This window comes from Nasonia vitripennis, chromosome 2, assembly GCF_009193385.2.
Source record: "Nasonia vitripennis strain AsymCx chromosome 2, Nvit_psr_1.1, whole genome shotgun sequence".
Classification (NCBI taxonomy): domain Eukaryota; kingdom Metazoa; phylum Arthropoda; class Insecta; order Hymenoptera; family Pteromalidae; genus Nasonia; species Nasonia vitripennis.
Window position 1 is genome coordinate 6483419 of NC_045758.1, and position 23612 is coordinate 6507030.

At 43.8% G+C, this 23612-nt stretch overlaps 4 protein-coding genes across 7 annotated transcripts in view; 1 reads left to right on the plus strand and 3 right to left on the minus strand.

Annotated features, from left to right (window-relative positions):
- Positions 1-6850, minus strand: part of LOC100122699 (rho guanine nucleotide exchange factor 10-like protein) — a 46208-nt gene extending 39358 nt beyond the window's left edge. Inside the window, exon 1 of the mRNA XM_031923635.2 lies at positions 6355-6850. The gene's annotated coding sequence lies outside the window, so the exon portion shown is untranslated. The remainder of the gene's footprint in view (positions 1-6354) is intronic.
- Positions 971-11145, plus strand: LOC100114599 (serine--pyruvate aminotransferase, mitochondrial). 3 transcript variants are annotated; one of them, XM_008211612.4, is made up of 5 exons: positions 971-1127; positions 9271-9469; positions 9556-10070; positions 10131-10481; positions 10557-11145. In XM_008211612.4, exons 2-5 carry the CDS (start codon positions 9320-9322, stop codon positions 10720-10722), a joined length of 1182 nt encoding a protein of 393 aa, XP_008209834.1. In that variant the 5' UTR covers positions 971-1127; positions 9271-9319; the 3' UTR covers positions 10723-11145. The 3 variants fall into 3 exon arrangements, with proteins under 3 accessions (XP_008209834.1, XP_016837947.1, XP_001608017.1); XM_016982458.2 differs by lacking the exon at positions 971-1127 and adding an exon at positions 3263-3884; XM_001607967.4 differs by lacking the exon at positions 971-1127 and adding an exon at positions 9033-9181.
- LOC100122739 (INO80 complex subunit B) lies at positions 10816-12763 on the minus strand. Its single transcript, XM_001606288.5, has 7 exons — positions 12600-12763; positions 12179-12347; positions 11923-12109; positions 11618-11851; positions 11372-11544; positions 11135-11297; positions 10816-11064 (listed from the first exon to the last, which is right to left on the minus strand). The coding sequence occupies exons 1-6, from the start codon at positions 12643-12645 to the stop codon at positions 11162-11164; spliced, it is 945 nt and encodes a 314-aa protein (XP_001606338.1). The 5' UTR covers positions 12646-12763; the 3' UTR covers positions 10816-11064; positions 11135-11161.
- Positions 12764-12810: 47 nt separating this feature from the next.
- Positions 12811-16492, minus strand: LOC100122749 (BTB/POZ domain-containing adapter for CUL3-mediated RhoA degradation protein 3). Of its 2 annotated transcripts, XM_016982460.3 has the most exons (5): positions 15825-16492; positions 15438-15750; positions 15162-15360; positions 14945-15095; positions 12811-13173 (listed from the first exon to the last, which is right to left on the minus strand). In XM_016982460.3, exons 1-5 carry the CDS (start codon positions 16114-16116, stop codon positions 13142-13144), a joined length of 987 nt encoding a protein of 328 aa, XP_016837949.1. In that variant the 5' UTR covers positions 16117-16492; the 3' UTR covers positions 12811-13141. The 2 variants fall into 2 exon arrangements, with proteins under 2 accessions (XP_016837949.1, XP_008209835.1); XM_008211613.4 differs by having other exon boundaries at positions 12811-15095; positions 15825-16471.
- Between the last annotated feature and the right edge of the window lie 7120 nt (positions 16493-23612).

Sequence of the window (23612 nt, forward strand, 5' to 3'; positions counted from 1 at the left end):
AAAACGGACAGATGCATCGGAGAGCGTACTTTACACTCAGAAATACACCCGTATACTGCCTCGTATAGGCGAGAGAATAATTATAAGCTCAGCCGAGCAGCAGCAGAGCAGCTTCGTCGTCGTCTTTAAGTGGTATTTTTTTCTTCTCGCGCGCGCGCGCTATAAATAAACGCGTCGTCGCTTCCTTTCGCTTTCCCCAAGAGAGGCGTTGCGCGATCATCTTCAACGACGAGGGAGGCGGCCGTTCGAAATAATTTCGGAAAAAAATCGAAGCCGTTTTAAAACCCAAACTATTACTCTATACTAAACATCGCTGACACTCCGCGACCGTAACGCCGATAAGCGCGCTGTGTGCGGCGATAAGAGCGCATTTGAATGTTGAATTATATTTGTGCAGTGTATACAAAAAATATTCCGTGAAAGGAACTTTGTGCGGTGTGCGTATGCGGCTTATCGGCGCGCGTATAGCCTAGTTTATCTTGTCTCTCATAGCGTTGTGAGGGAACTGGAGGGAAAAATAATTCATTAGGTATACGGAAAAATTGAATTCCTCGCTATACATGCACACAAGCGTGGGTCGTAATGAAGGAACAAAAGCAACTCGCCGCCGAGAGACATTCATCACAATTTCAGAGAGAGCGCCCGTAAAATACACAGTAGGCAGGTAGAGGGCAGAAATTACGCGATAAATATTCAAATTGCCTTCACGTGTGTATGGCCGAGCAATTTACGAAAGCCTCTCGCGGAAGCAAAAAACACAGCAGCAGCAGCAGCAGCGCCGGTCCATTATAGTATCTCTCTCTCTATCTCTCTCTCTCTCTCTCTCTCTCTCGCTCTCGTTACGTCACGAGAAAGAGAGACACTGCTGTGTCACTCTTATCTCCGGCCCCCTTCTCACGAATACTTATCAATCGCGTTATCGGCACAGAGAGAGAGCGAAGGCGGCCTGATTCGTTTTTCCGCTCATAGTGTGTCTAACAGTCCGAAAGTTGCGTATGCAGAGCTTCCTAGAACCAATAACGCGGTGATAATAAGCTTCTCTCTCTCCCTTTTTTTTCTTAATTTGAGTCGACCCATTGTTGCCAAGGTGTGTCTACCACTGCGCAAACATCGGGGGACGCAAGAAGGTTAAGTAATGCTACCTGCTGTGTGCTGCTGTTGTGTGTGTGTGCGAGTGTGAGGCAATCGGGGACGCGAAATTCGGACGGTCTCTCTCCTTTTCATTCAGACGTAGATTTTCAAGCCCGATCGATTATGGTATAGTGAACAACAGCTGTGCCGAGGGAGAGAATGCCTCGTTTATAGAATAGAAAGAAGCAGATTATCGAGGAAATTACCGTAACAGATACAGCGCAGTGGGGGGGGGGGGGGGGGGAGGAGTATTAGGACAGCGGTGAGTTAAAAAGGGCTCTTTGTGTTTCTCTCTCCTCCGTCGGTGTATAACTGTTATTGTGCGCGTCTTCCATATCTTACGAGACGGAGAACATTCATATATTATATCTCGAAAGAGAGTAAGAGACTCATCGATCATAAGCGCGCGTAATCAGCATACGTCTTTCAACAGTTTGTGTACATAACGGGATTCCTACAGAGACATAATTTTCACGAATGAAAAGTGTGCGCGTTATGCGCGTTGCGCAATCGGGGAATACAATTGTTGGATAATATCGTGTCGCACCGTTATGCGCGCGCAGACACACACATACTCGCGCGTTGCCTAATAAACACACTTTGATGTTTCGGCTTATACCTGCAATCAATTCAAAGCCGCAGTAATTAATAGGATGTATAGGTATGGTGTACACACGTATACGAGGCTAAATTCAAAGCGAGACTCCAGAGAGACTTATACTTATACGTGAAGCAAACAAAAAAACAAGAGAGGGCTTTGGCGCAAAAAGCGTCGTCTCTCTCTCTCTCTCTCACTAATTATTTCAACTCTCTCTCTCTGTCCGCCGAAAATTCGCGCAACCCTCGCTCTCTCTCCCCCTTTGAGCCGAAAATCCTCGCAACGACGTTTCCAATCGCTGAGCAGAGAGGCAGATCCTAACGAGCGACTCTCCAATTATGCGTGTGCTTAGCAGCCTCATTACCAGAGAACCGGGTGGAGCCGAAGGTGTGTTTGGGAACGGGCTACAAGAAAAATATTACGTGTGAACGCAGACGTGTACGTTATATGCCATACACACAGGTACAAATATTCAGAAATATCTCTCTCTTCTCCGTGTGGCTTATGAAGTGTCGCTTTTTAATTGACCGGCGCGCGACGAAAAAATCCTGTTTTTTATACACGGGAGTGTGTATAGAGGAGAGAAATTTATATCCGCAGCCGAGAGAGCGCTGGAATTTGAATCACTAATTTTTACGACGACGCGGCAGGTCCAGACTCGTTCGGAAGAAGAGACACATTACACGAGGTAGTGTAATCCATAAACATAAATCTTGTCGGCGTATTGGAAGAGATAGAAGATCGAAGGGTGAAGCGCCTCTCCCGGAAGTGCAGTCGAATTCGTTGTCGGAGAGGACAGTTGGAGAGTAGCTGCTCTTTTTCGGAACGGAAAAAGGACACTAACTTGGCTCTCTGTCTATATAACGTCGGTGCGAAAAAAAACTGGCGCGTGAAGCGAACCGAGGAATGTTAGATTGTTATCCGGCGGCGGCGGCGGTGACTGAGCGAGAGCGAGCGCACAGCTACTTGCGCTTACTTAGCTTCCTACTGATCCGAGAGAGATTATATATTCCGGAGACAAAGAGAGATGGTGGAACATTTTCTAATTGAGATGAGAGAGCATTACATACGCGCACGTTTTCACCGGTCTTTGTTCGATATTCAATTATTCAAATTCTCAATGCGCGGAACGCTCTCGACACAGTGTAATTAATTAGAGCCCCGTTGAATTCACTCCCCCTCGCTACGCGCTGCATTATGATAAAATAGCTTGCACAATTACTCAAGAATCCGATAATATGACGAAATTGTCATTTGGAATATTCTCGAATATATTTGAAAGCATTTTATCGGCGATCGCAAGAATGTTCTTGCCCCGCACCATTTTATGGCCCAATCGAAGGTAACAAATTCGTCATACCCGTACACAAAGATAGAGCACAATAGAGAGGCGTGCATCACGCCAACTCACATTATTATCGGCGGACGGACGAGTTGTTACTTCGCACGCACTGCAGCACGGCAACGGTCAAAGGCCGAGAGACTCGGCGGCGTGTGGCGCACGAGCGCGTCCCGACTTGCACGGACTTGTCTCGAGCGCCAGCAGCCAGTCGTGTATAGTCCTGGCGCTCACCGGTGAATCAGCTGCTGTTACTTACAGAGCGACTTCTCTCGGGACTCGCTGCTCCACTGCTGCAGTGCACGCGGAAATTTCAGTCGGAGCGCAGTGACCCAACGGAGAGGAAGTATATTTAAGCCGACTTGTTCTATTTTTCGGAGGCGCGCGGGCGAACTTCAAAAAAATACCCTCACCTCTCCTCTCGTTAGCGCGTTCCGGCTTGTTTTCAAGTGTGCGCGTCGTTTTTCCTCAAGTACAAGTTTATATTCGTGCGCTTTTTTAATTTTTCCGGTTGAAGAGCGAAATAAAAAGAATTATGCCGCCGCGCGGCTTGCAGAGCAGCAGCAGCAGCAGTAGCAGAGAAAAAATGCCGCGGAGCGAAGCCTTGAGATCGATCCGAAGAAGTCGTGCAGTCGTGAGTGTTGTAAGGTGCAAACAGTGTCGGACTAGACTCAGATGCGACGTGAGAAGTATCGACGAACATCTGCAGGGATGTAGCGCCAGAGTGAACGTGACGCTGATGAGAGGACAGGAGATCAAGATACCGGCTGTTACCTACAACAGCAGCAGCGGCAGCGGTAGTTCCAGCGACGAAGGGTTAGTTTGCTTTGGAATGTATACTTCGGCTATAAACTATAACCTGCGACGTGTATAAAGTGAGAAACAGCTTTCTGCTACTGCGAAAGTCAGGATGACGAAATACTCCCGAAAGCTGCGCGGCTCAGTATAGGTTATACCCGAACCGCATTCGAGTCACGTCGAATTGCGCCACTAGCGTAATTAAAGTCCGCACTTTCCAAGAGGCGCGTGAATTGTTGTCGAAGAAGAAAAAAAGGGAGAGAGAATTAGAGCCCCGTGCGTAGAGTCCATTCAACGCGCGGGGTTGGCGAGTCTCTCATAGTCGTCTCGCACGATTGAAGCCGAGAGGAACGAAAGAACAACCCGCGCACTGCTGCAGAAGTCAGTGTGAGAGTCGTGACAAAGAAGGCCCAAGAGAAAACTTAGTTGCGCTAAGAGTCAGGCATGAACAAAAGAAAAACGAGGAAAAGAGGAAAAATAAAGGCCCGTGTGTTTACGCCCACTCTCGCGTAATACAATTATCAGCTTTCCTCATCTCTCTTCCTCCTTTTTCCGAAAGGGTTTCGAATCGATTTCTCGGGAAGCGGAAGCCGCTTGTTTGCACTCGGTTCTTCGAAAGTTCGAATTCGCGAGCGGAGTTTTAATGGAAGCGGCAATTTCAATTTTCCGAATTCCGCGCTGTCACGACGTTACACGACCAATAATGCTCGGGAGATGCTAGAAACTCTCACAGGCAAAACCCCGGCATAAATTTGCCGCGAAAGCCTCTATCGATGTGTAGCCGGAGCCTGCGGACCACCGCGGCGTATTGAAAAGTCGAAAAAGCTCCGAGCGAGAGAGCTCACAAGCTGCGCGGATACAGAGCGGGTATTACTGCGGAGTCTTACCGGCGCGATAAAGGGACGAAAAGACCGGGCGAAGAACAAGGTGAAAGTAGGGGGTATATACGTGTAGCTGAAGAGGAGTAGGAGAGAGAACCTGCGCGCGGCGAGGTGAAACCGCAGTTCGCAATGAAGCTTCTACGCTTCTTTAGTCATTCCTCCGCAGTGTGAGTTATGCCTACTCCGCTGCTGCTGTAGCGTATTTCACTCGGAAGCGCTGCAACCGCTGCTCCGAAAACCCGCTGTTTCAGTTTGTACACAATCGTGTGTACGGTGGTATAATGAGAGGAAAAAAAAGAAACGCCCGCGCGCAGCACATGTTGTTCTCGTAAACTCCTCCCCTATATTCTTGCTCGTGCAGTGTAACGACGTATAGTGGGTGTCGTTTTCTCCGGTGTATCTGCCTTCTATCTCCCGAAACCAGAGCCTCGCGCCCTCTTTTAGGCCGTTTTTTCGGTTAGGAGCTCTGCGCATCGCAGCCTCTCCAGAGAGATTTTATAAAGCTTCCGCGGAGCTATTGGAATCGTGTAGAAGAAGAAAAAAAGAGAGACGGTCGATGGAAATTCTTCGAACGCGTATAATCGATAGAAAATACGACAATTTAGCCGAAATACTCGGAAAGACAGTATAAAAATTAACGAATTCAGAAAAGAGAGTCGCGACGCGTCAGAGAATTTATCTGCATTCCGGAGAGGCTTCTAGTATTACAGGCTCGCGCGCAATCCTTTCAATGAAAAGTCCAAATGTTCCAGGTATCGGTGTGGTTTAGGCGCGCGCGAAAAAGTGGGGGCTACACGCGTCTTATATACACAGCATCGCGCATCGGGCAAAAAGGGAATAATAAGAAGGGAGTCTGTGCGAGAGGAAATCGCGAGGAGAAGAGGCGGCAGCGGAAGAGAAAGACGGTATACGCGCGCGCGCGCGCGCGCGTGTGTGTAAAAGAGAGAAAGAGGATCGCCGGTCTCGACGAGAACCGGTACACCTCCTCCTTCTCTCTTTCTGGAAGCAGCAGAGAAGAGAGGCTAGTCGGTGCACACACACACGAAAATTCCATCTTTCTCTGTCTCCCACTAAGATACACGTATATAAACCTAATATAAAGGCCGGAATGATGCAGTGCGCCTCTCTTTCATTTTCCGATTTATGGCCCATTCACCGCACGAGGTGAAAGCCACTGCTTGGACACACACACACACGCTAACACATACTCGACACTTTTCGGTGCCCCTCGTTATCTAATTCGAGGAAAATCGGTCAAGGACGAATTCTTCCCGAGAACGTATACACAAATATTGAAATGAGTTCGCGCAAGCCAGAGCGTATGTATGTATGTATAAATAATGCATGCGCGAATCGTAAGCTAATCGAGTCTGCCCCCCGTTCCTATACACGCTTTTGTTTGACTTTGGGAATCGGTTGAAAGTTCAAGCGAACACATAAGTATAGGTACACAGCGCGCGGTTGCCAGCTTGAATTTTCCACACAAGACGAACGTAAAGAGCTGCACTGCAGTGTTATAGAATAGCGAAAAATACTTTTACTGCTCCTAAACTAACAAGTCCTTCCTTCCGCTGTAGTTTCCGAGATTCTCGAAAATCGAAGCGTACCTTCATGCAGGCGAATTGGCTCTCCTCGGCTTCTCGGTATATGGTCTGTATATATAGCAGTATACAAGTCGCTGAGAGTTCGGCTCCAGCGGCTGGAGGAACACGAGAGCCCGTGTGCGCGCGAGCGAGCGACAAGTGGCGTTGCTTTCTCTCTCTCTCTCTCTCTCTCCCTCGACCTCGTGCAGCTGCGCGCGGATAAACAATGAAGCGCCGATTTTCTTCTCCTCACTGCGGCAGCCGCATCGAACACACTTTTGCACTGTCTAGCATCCGTTGCCAACACTGTATTTCATTTTCCAAGTCGCGTTCGACACATCACACACACGGGCACAGTTGGCAGTTGATTCACTTGGTAACACGCCGCGCGATCTATTATGTTGAGAAAAAAAAAAACGTGTACGCGTACGTGTATAGATGAAAAAGAAGGTGAAAATAAGAGAACTGCCGGTCGCGGAGCGCGTACTCGACGAGGACGCGGCTCGGCCGAGACTGGTTCTCGGCGCAGTGCAGAGCAGCAGGCAACAGTAGACTGGCAGCAGCAGCGGCGGCGGCGGCGGCGGCGCGGTGGTGGCGGAGGCGGCGGCGAGAGAGGCCTGCAGACAAGGACAGATTCATGGCGCGCGCGTACCGCACGAGGGAAGAACCTCTAATGTCCTCTCTCTCTCTCTCTCTCTCTTGCTCTCCACAGGCAACTGCGGCAGCTCCTTATGCTCTTCTCCTTTTCTTCGCTGTTCTCGAATCTGTGCGAAGCAGACCTTCGAGTCTTGTAGCGAATTTCCTTGCCGCTGCTTCTTTTTTTTTTGCGAGAAGGAGCAGGCGCGCAGGGGGAGAAGCGTGAGCTGCTACGAGAGTGCCGTGTAATTAGGGATAGTCGATTCTCGCTCGCTTCTCTCTTTGCCCTTTCGCTGCTGCTGCTGCTGCTGTATAACCTACTGCGAGAGAGAGAGAGAGAGAGATGTATCCGATTTCTTCCTCATTTCATACGTCCCGCAAACGAGCTGCGGGGATAATTTTCGGACGTCAAATCGATCGCGAAAGGATGTGTGTATTGTTTGCGCATTCGGATCGCTAGCACACCGAGCGGTTCATTGCTTATTTATTAAAAAGAGCGAAGCGTGACTCACGCGGGGCTTTATTAAAAGTGTATGCCCGTCGCGCGGCGGAGTTCTTCGAAGTAAAAGTTGGCGTGCAGCAAAGTAGGCGCGTGCGCGAGCGCGCGAGTGTAGTTAATGCGAATAACCGATATGACGACGATTGAATATCGAGAGAAAGAGCGCGCGCGCGCGCGCGCAACAATTAGTCTAAGTGCTCGGAGAGCTTGTATGTATTCACGAGTACCTCTCACGATATCTCGACATTTTACGGCGCTATAGTGTGTGTGTGTGTGTGTGTGTACGAGTGTATCGGAGCGTGCGTATGAGTGATTAATAAACGATCGTTTGGAATAACGAGTGGGAGAAAAAAGTGTAACGGCGCATGACTTATCCCATCGTTTTTAACACACACACACAGGTATTGATACACGGGCATAAAATCTAGACGTTATACGGCCGGCCTGTCAAAGGAACCTCGTCGCACGATCCGTCTCAGTCAATAGTGTGTACACACACGGAGAGCATAACTCGGCGTGTATAATCAGCGTGAAAAAACTTGTTTACCCAAACTCGCTCGCATATATAATACACTTGTAAAGAGACGTAAATTCGGCTTCTCTCCAGATCGAAACGTGTATAGAAAAGAGGGCCAACAAGTGAAATGTGACGGATGTGAAGATATGCGCGAGGAAAGGGCTGACGGTGAAAATACAGACTCTATACTGAATCTCTCTTTTGATGCTCGCTCTCTCATGAATAATTCACGGCGGCGAGTGCTCGTCGCTGCTGCTGCTGCTGCTGCTACAGCGTACAGTAGAAAAGTCACAGGCAAAGTATATAAGGACTCGCACAAGTAGCGTATAGAGCCTTTGAAGAGAGAAGGAGAAGCGCGCGCGAGTGCCCCCTAAACGCCTGATAAATATCGCATTAGTATTTGTCTCTCTTTCCTCTCCACGAGATAGAGCGATTTCTCTCTCCCCCCGGTTATAGACTTTTAGAAAGCCGGTCCGGTGAAAAGCCGAAAAAGTCTAAAACATTTCAATTCATGCGGCGAGGGTCGCGAGCCCGCCCGTTTGTTTGTCGTCGACGCTCTGGGGTTTCCGGCCTTTATAATAGCCGTGCTGCAGCCGGCGCTGCGTTTTGCGCGAGCCGACCCCTGCCGAGTTGAGAGAGAGAGAGAGAGAGAGAGAGAGAGAGAGGGTAAGCGCTCGCCGACGTTTTTCCCGTCGGGGATTCTCGCATTCGAGGAAGCGAATTGCTAATCGATCGATAATAATTTCGGATATTATTCAGGAATATGAAAATTTGTGTGAGATAACGAGAGTCGATACGAGCCGCAGGGAAAAATTGTAGACGCAGTACAGGAATAGGTGAGAGTCTCTCGCGTGTGCGGCGTGCAACAGGTGGTCTTCTTTCGCGAGCGCGCGCACGTGCTTCTTTGCATAATAGACAGAGTATAGCTCTTCGTGGGATTATTGTGACGTAAACCTGACGCGACATAGTAAATAGAGAGAGAGGTGGGGGGGGGTGGGGGGGATAATATTCGCATGCACCGCAGTTTAGGCTTATTTAGGTAAGGTGTATACGTATACGCGCGTTATTAGTAGTAAACAAGCGCGACGCATAGCGTACATATAGTTATCTCCAGACTGAAGCAAGATAACAATAATGTAACGGAGGAGATTGCGCGAATACACGTATAATGTGCGCGGCTTCCCGCAAGGTTACCGAAGGTTATCGTATATGAAAAGCTCGCGTATTTATTGAAACGTCCGAGAGTCCAGCCGAGCAGTCAGTCACGAATTTGACATCGTTGTTGCAGGAGCAGCAGTGGTGCTAGCAAGACCGGGACTAGAGCGGTCATTGAAAGGATGGAGGTCGAGCCGCCAAAGGAACTGTTGAAGCCGCTGCAGCTGCCGCAGAGAATACTGACGGGGCCCGGGCCGAGCAATTGTTCTCAGCGGGTGCTCAAGGCGCTAGAGCAGCAGGTTTTAGGTCACACGCACCCCGAGATGTTTCAGGTATTTGCCATACGTCCCACGCATTCGTCAGGATTTTCGAGAGAGCCGCAGCCGATCGCTTCGATGTCTTCTTTTTTAAATTTCAGTTGATGGACGAAATCAAGGCCGGTCTGCGCTACGCCTTTCAAACGAAGAACAACTTGACGCTGGCGATCAGCGCATCCGGTCACGGAGGCCTGGAGGCCGCGATCGGCAACGTGCTCGAGCGCGGAGAGAATATGCTCATCGTCAAGGCCGGCATATGGGCCGAGCGGGCTGCTGACATGGCTGGCAGACTCGGCATCCGCGTGGATTTCATGGAGACCGAGTTCGGTGTCGCCTTCGGCCTCCGGGAGTTCGAGCTCGCCGTTAGCGAGTACCGGCCCAAGGCCGTCTTCGTCGTGCATTCGGAGTCGTCGGCCGGACTGAAGCAGCCGCTCGAGGGACTTGGTGACATCGTGCACAAGTATGGAGGCTTGCTGATAGTCGACACTGTCGCGTCTCTTGGAGCCGAGCCCTTCTTCGCCGATGCCTGGGGCATCGATGTCGTCTACACCGGGAGTCAGAAGGCACTCGGTGCTCCGGCCGGCATCACGCCCATCAGCTTCAGTCCCGCTGCCGAGTAAGTACCTTATTTCCAAAGAACGCTCGGTTTTAGGATAACATGATTGTGCGGATACAGAAAAAAGATTCTGACGCGCAAGAGCCCGGTGCCGGTCTTCTACTGGGACATGACCTGGCTAGGTCGCTATTGGAACTGCTTCGATCCTCGGACTCCTCGGCCTTATCACCACACGATAAGCGCGACGCTGGTTTACGGTCTCCGAGAGGCGCTGGCCCAACTCGCGGAGGAGGGCCTCGCTGCGTCCTGGGCTCGACACGCCAACGTCTCTCAAAAGTTCCACGAGGGCCTCGCCAGAAGGGGCTACCAGTTGTTCGTCAAGCAACCCCAGCACCGGCTTAAAACCGTCACTGCTATTATGCTGCCCGATGGTGTTGAGGCCCAGCCCATCATTCGCTACGCTATGGACAGGTACGAGTGAATTCTTCTGGCACATCATGCTTATGAACTGAGCGCTGATTTCCTAATACTCCTACATCCTTACAGGTATAACCTTGAGTTCAGTGGAGGTCTGGGCCCTACTGCCGGAAAAGTCATACGCATCGGACTGATGGGAGTTAACGCGACCTCCGGGCACGCCGACCTCGTTCTGCGTGGGCTGGACGATGCCGTCAAGTATGCTAAATCTTGTCAACTTAAATCCAACATATAAGCAAACGATAGTTCCTCGAGATAGACTTCTAGACACCCAAAATTTGGCTCTAATCATTGTATGCTATAAGGAATTCCGATATAAAACTATTCATTTTATTTACATTGTTATAGATAGGAACATAGTTATAGATTTATTTAGAGATATCTATCTATACGTATTTCAACAATGCACTCGCTTAGTATTCGCTCTTTCTGTGACTAATGCGAGCTAAGGATCACATGTTAAGTAATTTGTACATATATACTCATGATATGAATTTCAAAATTTCAATACACTTACCCACCATTGATTAGTTTAACAAGAAACGGAAAGGTTTACTTTTTGATCGAAAACGTTGCTCTGTTAACAACAAGATAGATTGTTTTATTTTTCATTCTTTATAAAATAAATAAATAAAATGATATCTTACAACTTATTAAATAAATTTTGTTTTCACTTATGATACGATTCCTGCCAAGTTTGTCCTGTAGCAGTCTAAACCACAAAGCGGAATTCCAGTCTTTGAACAAGAGTACTTTTTTACATTAGAACACGAAGATACTCCACATTGAATTTGAGAAGGTGGTTCTATGCTGCAAAAATCAATAATTTTTAGTCACTTGAAATATTGTATAACCGGATATGTTTGTTAGTTAAACTTTCTTACCTCTTTGCTGCCTTTAATGGAAATAATTCTCCCGGAGGTAAAGAGATGGAACTGCCTTCTGCAGTCACTTTGTATGTGATAAGTGGAACTTGTCTCTTAGATACTTTGCCCTTGGTAATCACTTTTGATGTTTTGGACTCCTGCTTTTTCAACAGCCTTTCCATAGTTTTTTTCTGAAAAGATAAATAATGATAAAAAGAAAATGGTTCATGCTTTGATTACATCACAATTGATTATCTTATTTACCTTATCTTTTTCTCTTTTTTCATCTGCAAGTTGCTTACGCTTCAAAGATTTTAAAGCAGCTTTTTGAATAGCTTCTGCTGTCATGACTTTTTCTTTATAACCAGTAGGTAAAGACATTAACTGTTCTATACTAGAATTGGGTTCTGTATCTGTCTTGCGTTCAAACATTGCTCTCTGTCTAGCTGTCATTAATTTTGGATCCTTGGGTTTAATTTTCTTGAGCTCGTCATCTACCTAAAAAAAAGACTGTTTAATGAGTAATTTGCATCGCAAAGACTGGGTAATATTCAAGTAAATATTCTTACCTCTTCCAGTTTTCCAGATTCAATCGCATCAAGCCATCTTTCTTCTTCGCTACTCGTTCCACTGTCTTTACCTTTATTGGTTTTTATAACTTTCTTTTTTGCTACTGATTTCTGCAGTAAACCTGCACTTGTACTCGGTATACTTATACTAGTTATTTTGAAGGCTTTGTCCTTTATTTTATCAGGGCTGCAAAACAAATTTATTTCAACAACATCTACTCGTATGACACACATTCTAAATTCCAAAAAACTTTACCTTTTTTCTTCCTCTTTCTTCAGTCTGACTTTGAAAGTTTTTTTTAGATCCGAATCTACTGAAATATCCATATAACTTTCTGCCACTTCCTGTGATAATTTTTTCTTTTTATGTTTCTTGTGCTTGTGTTTTTTGTGCCTCTTCTGAGGCAACGAATTTGAAATGGGACCTGTAAATGCAAAAAGAAATTAATTCCAAAATATTCAATTCTTAAAAGGTTGCATCCAACCTTTGTATATAGATGGCGCTTATACGAGTGTAAACAAACAGGCGATACGCAGCCTATATGATCTTGGTTTATGATTGAAATATTTTACCGATCAATGGCATCATCAAGCAGGATAAAAGAAAAAGAAAGTAAACACATGGAAAGTGTGACATTATCTTATGCTTCACTAATTATTTTATTTATAAACTTTACCTGTTGTAACTTCCTCATCGGAACTACCGTCTCTGGCTTTACCCATTGCTGAGGATTGTTTCGCACGTCTATCCCAGTCAGCCCAGACTAAATACTCGCGAGTAAAATGAATGGTGCTCGTACATTGCGCAACTCCACTGTAGATGTCGCTGAAGACAGCGAAACAAAATTTAAAACGAGTCGCGCGATGACAATGATCGACAAACAATCATTTTTTTTCATTCAATTCTTTATTACACAATCATATCATCACATAAACTTGTAGATTTAACACATCATAAAATATCGATGTTTTAAAATTTTCCCATTTTGGCACTTATATATCGATTAACTACAAATTTACGACGCGCCACACACTTTTCACCTTCTTTACACTATATAAGAATAAAGTAGAACACACTTTCTATACTGTAAATAGAACATTGTGATAATCATTGCATTGTTCATCAGTATTTTTACACAGTTCATTCGCAAATCTTAGACGTGTGTTCGAACATGATTCATAGCTGATTCGTATAACTCTCGTGCAAAATGAAGAATCTTCAAGTATTTTTATCTGCAAACCTTAGTTTACCTATATAAAAAAATTAATTCATCGGTTATTAAAATTATTAGCGATTCCAAATCAATGATTATTTTCGTCATTCTTATTTTTTTACATAGGCCTATTTTATCGCACTTAATACACAATCAATAAATCTTCGTTACATGATAATAAAAATGTTAACTCATTTTACGACATCGATTGCGCTTTTTAAACACCGCGGAGTACATTACATGTGTTTTTTTCACATTGCAGTTTAGCATTTCTATGGATTATGTTTATACTTTTTTACCCTGTTTGACATCAGGCAATCATTTCTTTTTCAATATATACTTTTGTAACTCTTATTCGTTTATAATTACTCTTTTTGCAGTTTTGATATCATAAAATACAGTCGATGTTACAGTGGTATATTTTACAGTACATTAAATACGAATAGAGAGTGTTATTAATTATATTATATCTAACTTTTTGCTTGAATAAATTAAAATTTCCAACTAAAGCTAACGTACAATGGAATATATTATATCAATTCAAATAAAAACATTTTAAATAGTCAAACTAGGTATATATATATATATATATATATATATATATATATATATATATATATATATATATAAAAGGATTTTTATGTATAATAAGTAAGAAAAATTCACATCTTAGAATAGTCATGTTTCACAAAGTCTGCAAAGGTATGTATATATTTTATTTAGTTGTAAAAAATACACATTTAAATTTTTAAAAACGAATTAATTTATCACATGTTGAAAAATTAATTAAAAAAGGCAGTACAAACTAGCCTAAATGTATTTTAGTCTTTAAAAACTTAAATTTTGCTAAGCAGATTTCTGAATAACTTTCTTCGATGCAAATTAAAATATTATTAATTTTAAAAAATAATTATGATTGAAATACAGACTAAATTGCAGCAACAGATTTAAGCAGTTGATGAAATTTCGGCAGTATATCTAAGAAAAATAATTGCCTAAATTTATTTGTCACCGTATAATAAATAAAACGATAACAAATTTAAATAAGTAATAATAAATACTTTCAACAGACATATTTCAGTCAATATCGTTATAACAAAACGACAAATATCGCTATAGCAGTACCTATATTATTTAAATCTATAGATTGTATCTTTACGTAGCTAATTCGAACGTCTTCTTAACGGTAAAGAGTGATCAAAGTTTTGCCTCCAGAATGGCATGTTCAATTTGTTTTTATTACATGTATAGTAAGTTATGTAAAAGTTTGGCACATAAGATGAATTGACAAATTACGTATTGTTGCCAGAAAGTGAGGAAATTCTTTATGTTGGCAATAACGGTTCATTAGATAGTCATTTGGAAAAAGGCAATCTTTCTTATTACACGAGCAATGACGTTACCCCGAGAGTTGAAATATATTCGTATGAAAAACGATATAGGTCTAATTCGAAGTTTCAATATCGATAGTTTGTTGCTAAATAGTCAGTGCAGTTGCATCATTAGAGATAAAGTTTTATGGAAATTGAAGAGGCAGGCCAATGAGCGCATGAACAAGCTTGAAACACAAATGTTTGCTGAAATTTTCTAAAAGCGTTGTGTCGAAGAAGAGAGAACAAAATGAGTTGAATTAATAAGATGATGATAGGCCTCCTCTCAAGGTATTATTCACCAAACAAGCTATATAATGTTGGCTCGAGTCTTAAGAGAGCGCACTACGTTACGAATTGCTGGATGATGAGGCAAGAGGCTGGGTCAGTTAGTATTCTGCTTGTTAGAGCGAAGTCGAGCCAGGCCAGAACGCTCACCCTCTTCTTCATCCGACGTGCACGCCGGCGCTCCGCTAACGGCGCCTCTCGAGGACGTGGCCTGCATGAGTTCTTGGTCCGGACCGTTTCGATTCTCGTACAGCAAAATATTTAGAGTTTCTTCGTAAATGCGAGCCTCTGGAAATTCAACCTGAGAAGGAAAAGGTTCAGTTGAGAAAAATGTTCATCTGCATTCATGTGAGAGCATCAAATTTACCTTAGTGTGCTTCTTGTCAGTTGTGTAGACTATCGAGTGACAACAGACCTCAGCCACTTTGCGGCCATGGCCATAAAAAGTCCAGCAACAAATCTCACTGGAGCCTATAACATCTTTGATAAACAGTACTCTGCCACTGAATCGGAGGGACATTTTGTCAAAAAGTTCTATGTTCTTCAATAGATTGTCATCAGAGTTGCTGCAATAAGTACCAAAGACACAACGTTTAGAATTTTCAGTAATTTTTCTACACTGCATGTAGTTTATCGATCATACCTTGTATACGAATATTTATTGTTGTGCCTGTTGACCAGTAGCTTGACAACAGGCTTAGTGGTGCTGCCAATGAGCAGCTGCTCTTCTCTTTGCGACGTTATGAGAGGTACCCTGCATATGGGGTCAGTCTCCCTTTCCTTCTTCTGAAGTGCTTGTTCGCAAGATTCAGCTAATTCACTGATACAATAGTACTTTGCCTCTGCAAGAAGTTCAGCCATTTCTTTTGTACTCTCGGGTAAGGGAACAGTGCCATCCCTCAAAAAGTTGAGTATTGTTCCAAAGTGTTTGCCGCAGCGGTCTATCAGAATCCAACCTAGAGCAACAATGATACTTGTAGTGTACAAATACAAAGAGCAATCTATAGGAATAGAAGAGTTTGTGTACTACCTTCAGAGTCTGTGAGCACCTCCATTCGTCCACTGAACATGGCACGAAGCATGGTATCGTGTTTCCTGAGTGTACTGATGGTAGTGTAGTGCAGCGAACCACCAATGTTGAGTTTGACATACTCGGAGGGGCACTTGATGCCCGACTGATTGCCAGACATGACGAAGGACTTGACCAGGAAGTCTGGCTCGGTTGGGTCTCGAAGAAGAAGGTCCGATCTCGGTAGCAACGACGAGGACGACGAGGACGCCGACGATGAGAGATCGATCTTCTCGAGTGCCAGGCTCAACATTTAATCCATATGAGCCAACGATCGGTTGGTATTGGAAAATTCAAGCAAACAGAGTTTGACAACTATATTCTCGCGCTTTCAAGTCGTCTTGATCATTTCCCTGATTCTAATTACAGAGCAGCAGAACGCAGTCGCGGAACCTCTCAAATTATCACAGGATTCTCCATGACCGTCGAGAAAAAAAAAACACGGAGACAGGCTATTATCTGATTACTTCGTATTCGGAAAGAATTTCGGGCCTTGTAGCTGCGTGTAAAGAGCCCAGATTATATGGATCAGCTGGCTCTCTTCGGCTGATGTAGTCGTAGTGTACACAGACAGCTGGTGCGCGTTTTCACCACACGCATACGTCCGTCTCTCGCAAACGCGCAGCTCTTTACTTGTTCCCAGTCGGTAAGTCAAAACTCGCCAAGTATAGCTTACCAGCTGCGCGTTGGTAAATTAACTCTCGTCTCGGCGTATATTTATTATGCAGAGAGGAAAGAGGATTTATTAATTATTAACACTTTTACATACAATATATTACAAAGATATATACCTGTACATTTTAATTTCCGCTCGTACTTACGAGTAATTTTAGTAATTATAATGTACACAAAATATGGCCCTAAAAATCTTCTATTGTGTTACCAAGCACTAAAACAGCCGTTCGTTAGTTTCACGTTAATTAATCTGTTAATTGAATTGAACACAGCTGTAATATCAACTGATGATAACTGGAGTAATGTTGAAATCAAGATGAACGACTACTTAAGTAACATATCGGTCTGGCTTGCACAAAATAAATTATCCTTAAACATTGACAAAACGGTATATATGACTTTTGGTAATTATATTGATAGTGTCCCAAGAAACTTTACATGTCAAATAGAGGGAAAGGTCTTGAAAAGGGTGGAACACTGTAAATACTTAGGTATAATCTTCGATTTCAACATGAAATGGAAACAACATATAGAATATTTAATAAATAAAACTAAATATTTAGTGTTTGTATTTTATAAGCTAAGAACATTCATGGAAACACATACATTATTAATTATATACTATGCATTCTTTCACAGTGTTATAAATTATGGAATAATAGCATGGGGGGGAGCGTATAATAACAACTTGAATATATTACAAAATTTACAAAGTAGATTGCTAAAAATAATAAGTAACAACAAATTCATGACTCATAACAAACCTCTAAACTTAAGACAATTGTTTGCGTTTGAATCCATAGTGTTCCACTATAATGATATGAAAAACAGGTTCTTGACATCGAATAGCGTAACAAGGAAAAAGTTGATACAGATACCACAAAGAACTAAAACTGTAAGCCAAAAAAACAGCTATATAAAGGCTGTTGGTGTATTCAATGATCTTCCGAACGAGCTAAAGACTTTAAACAAATATGAAACAGCGAAAAGTAAAATAAAGGAATGGATTAGGATGAATGAATGATATGCTAAAATACTAGGGATGAATATTTAGGTTCTATTTAAAAATTAAATTGTAAGAGGATCTCTTGTAAGGGGAAAAGTGTTATAATAAAGGAATTGTAATTAGTATTAAGTTTTAGTAGATAAGAGTGGCCAGTCCTGCCAACAGGTACCTGCGAGTACCTCTGCGGGATTTACTGGTGCATTGCGGAGTGTAAGTCACTATTGTAATTCACTAGTGTAAATTTTCTGGTTAAATAAATAAATAAATAAATAAATAAATAAATAAATAAATTATCGTGAGCCATTGCACGGCGTTGTACGGTGTTATCTATGTACTCTGTAACATTATCCTCATTCCCGGAGAAGAAAGCAACTTGGGCTTTAGAGAATCAAACTTGAGGTCGGCCCATACCGATTTGCGACTGATGTTGGGGATCAGGGAAGCAGATCTTGCGAATAAAATAGAAGATTAACTTGAACTGTAACGGTTGCCAGTGCAATTAACGCACGTTGAGCACGTTACGACGTCTCTCCGGGACAGAATCAACATTCGGTATAATACTTCTGTTGTTACAGCTAGAGAGACAGAGAAAGATTTAAATTCAGCAACGTACAATGTTGCCACCTGCTCGCACACTGTCAAGAGTTGACAACAGTGTGTCAGAGGGCATAGGTAAATCTGTGCTCGCGCTAGCGAGCCATTCCGAGTCTGTCTTCGCTCCGCTCCGTTTCGCGAATAGACACTCTGCGATTGCGATTATTGTGTGCGAGGGTTGCGAGGTCATCAACCGAACCGAGGACAATCCGTCCGAGACTATCTTCGCGTGGGTTAGAACGGCCGTGCCGGCCACGTACATCTGTAAGTACTAGTTCTTATCAACTCTCGCTTACTCGGGCGACTTTAAGCCTCCTCTCTCTCTCTCTCTCTCACCTCGACTACATGCTGGTAGCTGGCATGCGCCCGTCTGGCGCGCTTGTGTAAGCCAGGCACCAATAAACAGTTAGTCTAAGTTTTACAATAATCCGCGAGTGTTCATTGACTTTTCCTCCTTTTGAATCCACGTCCTGAGTACCACTGTCACCGACGCGTGTTCATACGTCTTTACGTCCGTGCGCGGATAGATTATAGTCGGTAGAATTTAGTGCCTTCTGCACAGCCGACGGAATCGGTGAATAGTAGCATAACCAACAAACGATTTAAAATAATAATGACGGCCGAGCTACCGTCATAGAACTCTATATTGTTTATTTACGTAGAGCGATTACTGTGGCGAGTATAAACTAGACTTGTTGACTGGTCGGTGGAACAAGAAGAAGGAATTATAAACGTTTCGGAGCTTATATACACAACTATAACCGTTAACGATCCGTTAGATATATATGAGTATCAAAGAGCGCGAAATATTCAAACATTTAATTGTATGAATTGACGAAAAATTATATCACACCACCTCAATTATACAATTCAAAGGTTACAATATGTCGCGAGACTATACATAGATATAAAAACAATAACATAAATAGGTAAAATAAAATCTTTCACAAAATCTTCAATCTTCTCTCTTCTCAGCGACTCTAATACTCGCTGCATTGATGAATTGGTTTAGCTTCGCAGGTCCAACTGGTTTTGTCAAAGTGTCAGCCAATTGTTGTGTAGTTGGTATAAAAATCACCTCGATCTCCCCTTTCTCGATATATTCCTTAATGAACTGATGACGGACATCGATGTGCTTGGTCCTTGGGCTAAAACGTGAGTTTTTACTCAGATCGATGGCTCCCTTGTTGTCGCAGTAAATCGGCATCGGTTTGTCGTCTCTGATTCGGAGTTCGCTGGCGAGTCTGCCGAGCCATAACGCCTCCTGGCGGCTGCTGACAATGATAGGTATTCAGCTTCGGTAGATGACAAGGCCACTGTTGATTGCCTTCTGCTGTTCCAGGAGACGACACCACCTTGTACCATAAAAATGTAGCCGGAAGTTGATCGTCGATCCCCCTGTTCTCCAGCCCAGCTGGCATCACAATAGCCTGAAATAAAATCATCTCCATCACGAGTATACCTTAGTCTGAGATGTTTGCTTCCTTGTACGTAACGGAGAACTCTCTTGATCATGGCCCAATGTGACTCGTCGTAATCCAGGTTGTGTCGACTGATCTCACCGACTGCATGTGCGAGGTCTGGTCTTGTCGCTTGTACCAAATAAAGAAGCGATCCAACTGCGTTCTGGTAAGGTACAGCAGCTGGATTAAACTTGGCACTTGACGGTGACCCTGACCTGGAATTGGTGTTGGTTTCCAAGGGTGTGCTGACACTTCTGCATTCCTCCATGCCAAAGTTTCTTAGAAGTGTGTCGATGTAGTCGGTTTGCTCCAGTTCCATGACTCCTTTGGTCTTGTCGTAATCAACATTTACACCCAGGCATCTCTTGAGTGGTCCCAGATCCTTCACAACACAGATATTCATCAATCCTTGTTTAAGGATATCCAAGAAGTCGATGCTGTTGGTAAAAACGATGAGATCGTCTACGAATAAGGCAACAATTATTAGTTTAACGCTGTTTGAAAAGCTATAAATACACGAATCGAGTTTAGATTGTCTGAGGTTTAATTTTTTCAGAGCACCATCGAGTTTGATGTTTCAATTCCTACTTCCTTGCTTTAGACCATAAATGGCCTTCTTGAGAAGGCAGACTTGGTTTTCGTGTTGTTTGGCGACAAAACCTTCAGGCTGTTGGAGATAGACTGTATCTGTCATGTCACCATGCAGAAAAGCAGTTTCTACATCCAAATGGTAGATATCCAAGTCCCTTCTAACTGCATACGCAAAGAGTAATCTCAATGAGACGAAACGAACTACTGGCGAGTACGTTTCATCGTAGTTCACTCCTTTCTGCTGTGAGAAACCCCTGGCAACTAGTCTTGCTTTGTAGCGGGTACTTCCATCAGCTGATCTCTTCTTCTTAAATATCCATTTACTGCCAACTACGGACTCACCCGAAGGCAGATTGCACAATTGCCAGGTGTTATTTTTCACTATAGCAGAATACTCCTCTGCCATAGCTCGCCTCCACTGATCAGATTCGGAGCAGGAAATAGCTTTTTGGTAGTTTTTCGGTTCACCCTCTTCAATCGTTGCTGAGTAGGTGACAAAGTCATCTAAATGTTTTGGCTTCTTTCTTCTGCGTTGAGTCTTCCTTACAGGTTCAGTCTTATATTCTTCGTCAGAGCTGGCCTCCTCATCCAGTTGATTTGAAACTGATCTTGTCAGAGGTCTAGAGAGATTAGAAGCAGCTGGCTTGACAGATGACTTGCCTCCTTTCTTGATCTGGACTTGCTCATTCCCTGCGTAGTTTTGAACGTCTCTTCTGTTAAAATCTGGGTTCACTGGTAAGTCCTTTTTTAAGATCTTGTTTCCAGGTTCTTCTTCGCGAATGCTTTTATTTATTGGTAATCTTCTTTTCAGCTTACTTTCTTTTTCAGGTACTTCTCCTTTCAGCACTTCCTTTTCAGGTACGTTTTCTTCTGATTCGCTTTTTACAGGTTCTTCTACGCGAACGGCTGGTTCATCTTGATTGTGTTCATACAGAGGTTCATGATTCTCAATAGGTAGGTATATCCTGCTTGTAGGTACATTTTTGGGCTGTTCATCCTCGAAGAATTCAACGTTGCTAGCTGTGAATATTCTCTGTTCTTCGTAGCTCCACAATCGATAACCCTTCTGGTTCTCACAATAGCCTATCATAATGGCTTGTTTCGACGTGGGTGCAATCTTTTTCCTGAGATTGCTTGGTATGAATGCTCTGGCTTGACATCCAAAAACTCTCAGTAGTGTGAGATCTGGTTTTTGCCCTGTCCACAGCTCCTCAGGAGTTTTTCCTCCAAGACATTTCTTGGGACTTCGATTGGAGAGATAGCAGGCTGTTGATGTGGCTTCTGTCCAAAATTTGTTTGGAAGCGATGCTTCTATCAGCATACACCTCACTTTCTCCAGCAGCACTCTGTTGACCCTTTCTGCACGACCATTCTGCTGGGGGTGATAGGGTATTGACGTTTCATGTTTGACGCCCTTGCTCTGGAGAAATGTTCTGAGCCTCTCATTTACATACTCTCGTCCATTGTCTGTCCTGAGGATCTTGAGTCTTTGGCCTGTCTGATTCTCTGCGAATAAAACAAACTTTTGTGTTACCTCTGGGACTTCATCTTTCTTCTGGAGAAAATAAACAAACAGTTTCCTCGAGTGGTCATCCAGGAATGTTAAAAAGTATTTGGCCTTGTTCAGAGACAAATCCTCCACCTGGCACACGTCGCTGTGCACTAACTGCAGTACTCTGGATGCTCTTGTGCTGGTGGCTTGGAATGGCTTATTTGTGAGTTTGCCTGCCACGCAAATCTCACATTTATGCAGTAGTTTGTCATCAAAATCCACTCCGACTGCTACCTCTTTCAGCTGCTTCAGGTAATTGACGTTGAGGTGAGCCATTCGTCGATGCCACAGAGTTATACTGTGCTTCTGCACTGCCTTGAATGCAACTGCTGTGCTGACCTTGCTGGATTGACCTGGGTTGGGCTGCAAATTCAGTTTGTAGACGTTGTTATTGCACATATTACCTTCCAGGACAACTGATCCGGTATGATCCATGACTCGACATTTTTTTTCTTTGAACGTTACTGCACCACCTTGTCTAGTGATTGCACTGACTGAGACTAGATTCGCTGTTAAACCAGGGATATGGAGAACGTTCTGAAGTAGAATCTTTTTGCTGCCTACGGATCCAGTATTAGTAATGTGTAGATCTCCTTCAGCTTGTACCCGGATTTTTGCTTTGTTGGCTGCTGTGACTTCTGTGGTCTTAACGACTGAGTTGCTTAACGCCATTATCATAGGCTTATAAACGGGTGGGAGTTCTGCGAGTAGAAGAGCTCCAATTAGGTCGTCTGGCAACTTGGTTCCAATTGTTGCGAGCTTCTTCGACATAGTCCTCCATGGAGCGGCAGCTCTCAAACTTTGTTGTTGTAGCTTCCATGAGAAGGTGTACCTTTCGTGCCAATCCTTTGTCGTCGTAGGTTTTGGTCAGTTCGTCCCACACTTGTTTCGGAGTAACCGCATTCTCCAGGTACGGGTAAATTTCGGGCTCCACTGCTAATATCATGCGCCCTCGCGCCTTGGCCAGTTTCTTCGGGTCTGTGCTGATTGTTCCACCGGCTGGTTGTTCAACCGTATTCCTTAAGTCTTCAATCTCCAAATATGCGCACATAGCTACTGCCCAAGATCGATAATTTTCTCTTCCTGGCAGTTTATCCAGTATCTGGAAGGATGAAATTTGATTTCGGCTCGCGAATACTTGTGCAGTTTTCGTTGAGATGCTTCCTGGGCCCATAACCTGATGTTGGAGATCAGGGAAGCAGATCTTGCGAATAAAATAGAAGATTAACTTGAACTCTATATTGTTTATTTACGTAGAGCGATTACTGTGGCGAGTATAAACTAGACTTGTTGACTGGTCGGTGGTCGGAACAAGAAGAAGGAATTATAAACGTTTCGGAGCTTATATACACAACTATGACCGTTAACGATCCGTTAGATATTACTCGCTTCAACTCTATAAACATATGAGTATCAAAGAGCGCGAAATATTCAAACATTTGATTGTATGAATTGACGAAAAATTATATCAGCGACAAATGCGTCAGCACCTGATTCTAAAAGCGTTGTTATGATGTTCTCTTGAACATCCGGGAGCCTACACGCGAGATGCAATGGAGTCTCCAAGTTTCTCGATCTTCTGTTAAGTCCTCCATAAGAGAGCACAACAATTTCACTACTCTGTCGTGCACATTATAATGTTCCGAAATTACACAAAGCGTTCCGAATTTGATCGGCAGCTGGCCAAGATTTTCAGAGCCATCTCTTGCAAAACGCCGCATATCCCGAGAAGCTTATCATCCGCGCGTCGGTAATCCAGATCTCGCCCCGTTGCATTTCCGTGTGTATATAAACGCGTATACCTATACGTGCAGCGCTCGTACGAGAGGGCCGAGAGTGAAAAAAGGATTTATTGATTTATTTGTTGC

What these genes read in the sequence shown, in the direction of transcription:
- LOC100114599 (XM_016982458.2), top strand. Translation starts at nt 3,604, where the DNA reads ATGCCGCCGCGCGGCTTGCAGAGCAGCAGCAGCAGCAGTAGCAGAGAA. An exon ending in AGCTTCAGTCCCGCTGCCGA is followed by an intron (nt 10,071 to 10,130) that starts GTAAGTACCTTA and finishes GTGCGGATACAG; the next exon opens with AAAAAAGATTCTGACGCGCA. An exon ending in ATTCGCTACGCTATGGACAG is followed by an intron (nt 10,482 to 10,556) that starts GTACGAGTGAAT and finishes ACATCCTTACAG; the next exon opens with GTATAACCTTGAGTTCAGTG.
- LOC100122739 (XM_001606288.5), bottom strand. Translation starts at nt 12,645, where the DNA reads ATGGGTAAAGCCAGAGACGGTAGTTCCGATGAGGAAGTTACAACAG. An exon ending in CGATGAGGAAGTTACAACAG is followed by an intron (nt 12,348 to 12,599) that starts GTAAAGTTTATA and finishes TTGCATTTACAG; the next exon opens with GTCCCATTTCAAATTCGTTG. An exon ending in CCATTAAAGGCAGCAAAGAG is followed by an intron (nt 11,298 to 11,371) that starts GTAAGAAAGTTT and finishes TGATTTTTGCAG; the next exon opens with CATAGAACCACCTTCTCAAA.
- LOC100122749 (XM_008211613.4), bottom strand. Translation starts at nt 16,116, where the DNA reads ATGTTGAGCCTGGCACTCGAGAAGATCGATCTCTCATCGTCGGCGTCC. An exon ending in GGTGCTCACAGACTCTGAAG is followed by an intron (nt 15,751 to 15,824) that starts GTAGTACACAAA and finishes TTGTTGCTCTAG; the next exon opens with GTTGGATTCTGATAGACCGC. An exon ending in AATAAATATTCGTATACAAG is followed by an intron (nt 15,361 to 15,437) that starts GTATGATCGATA and finishes TACTTATTGCAG; the next exon opens with CAACTCTGATGACAATCTAT.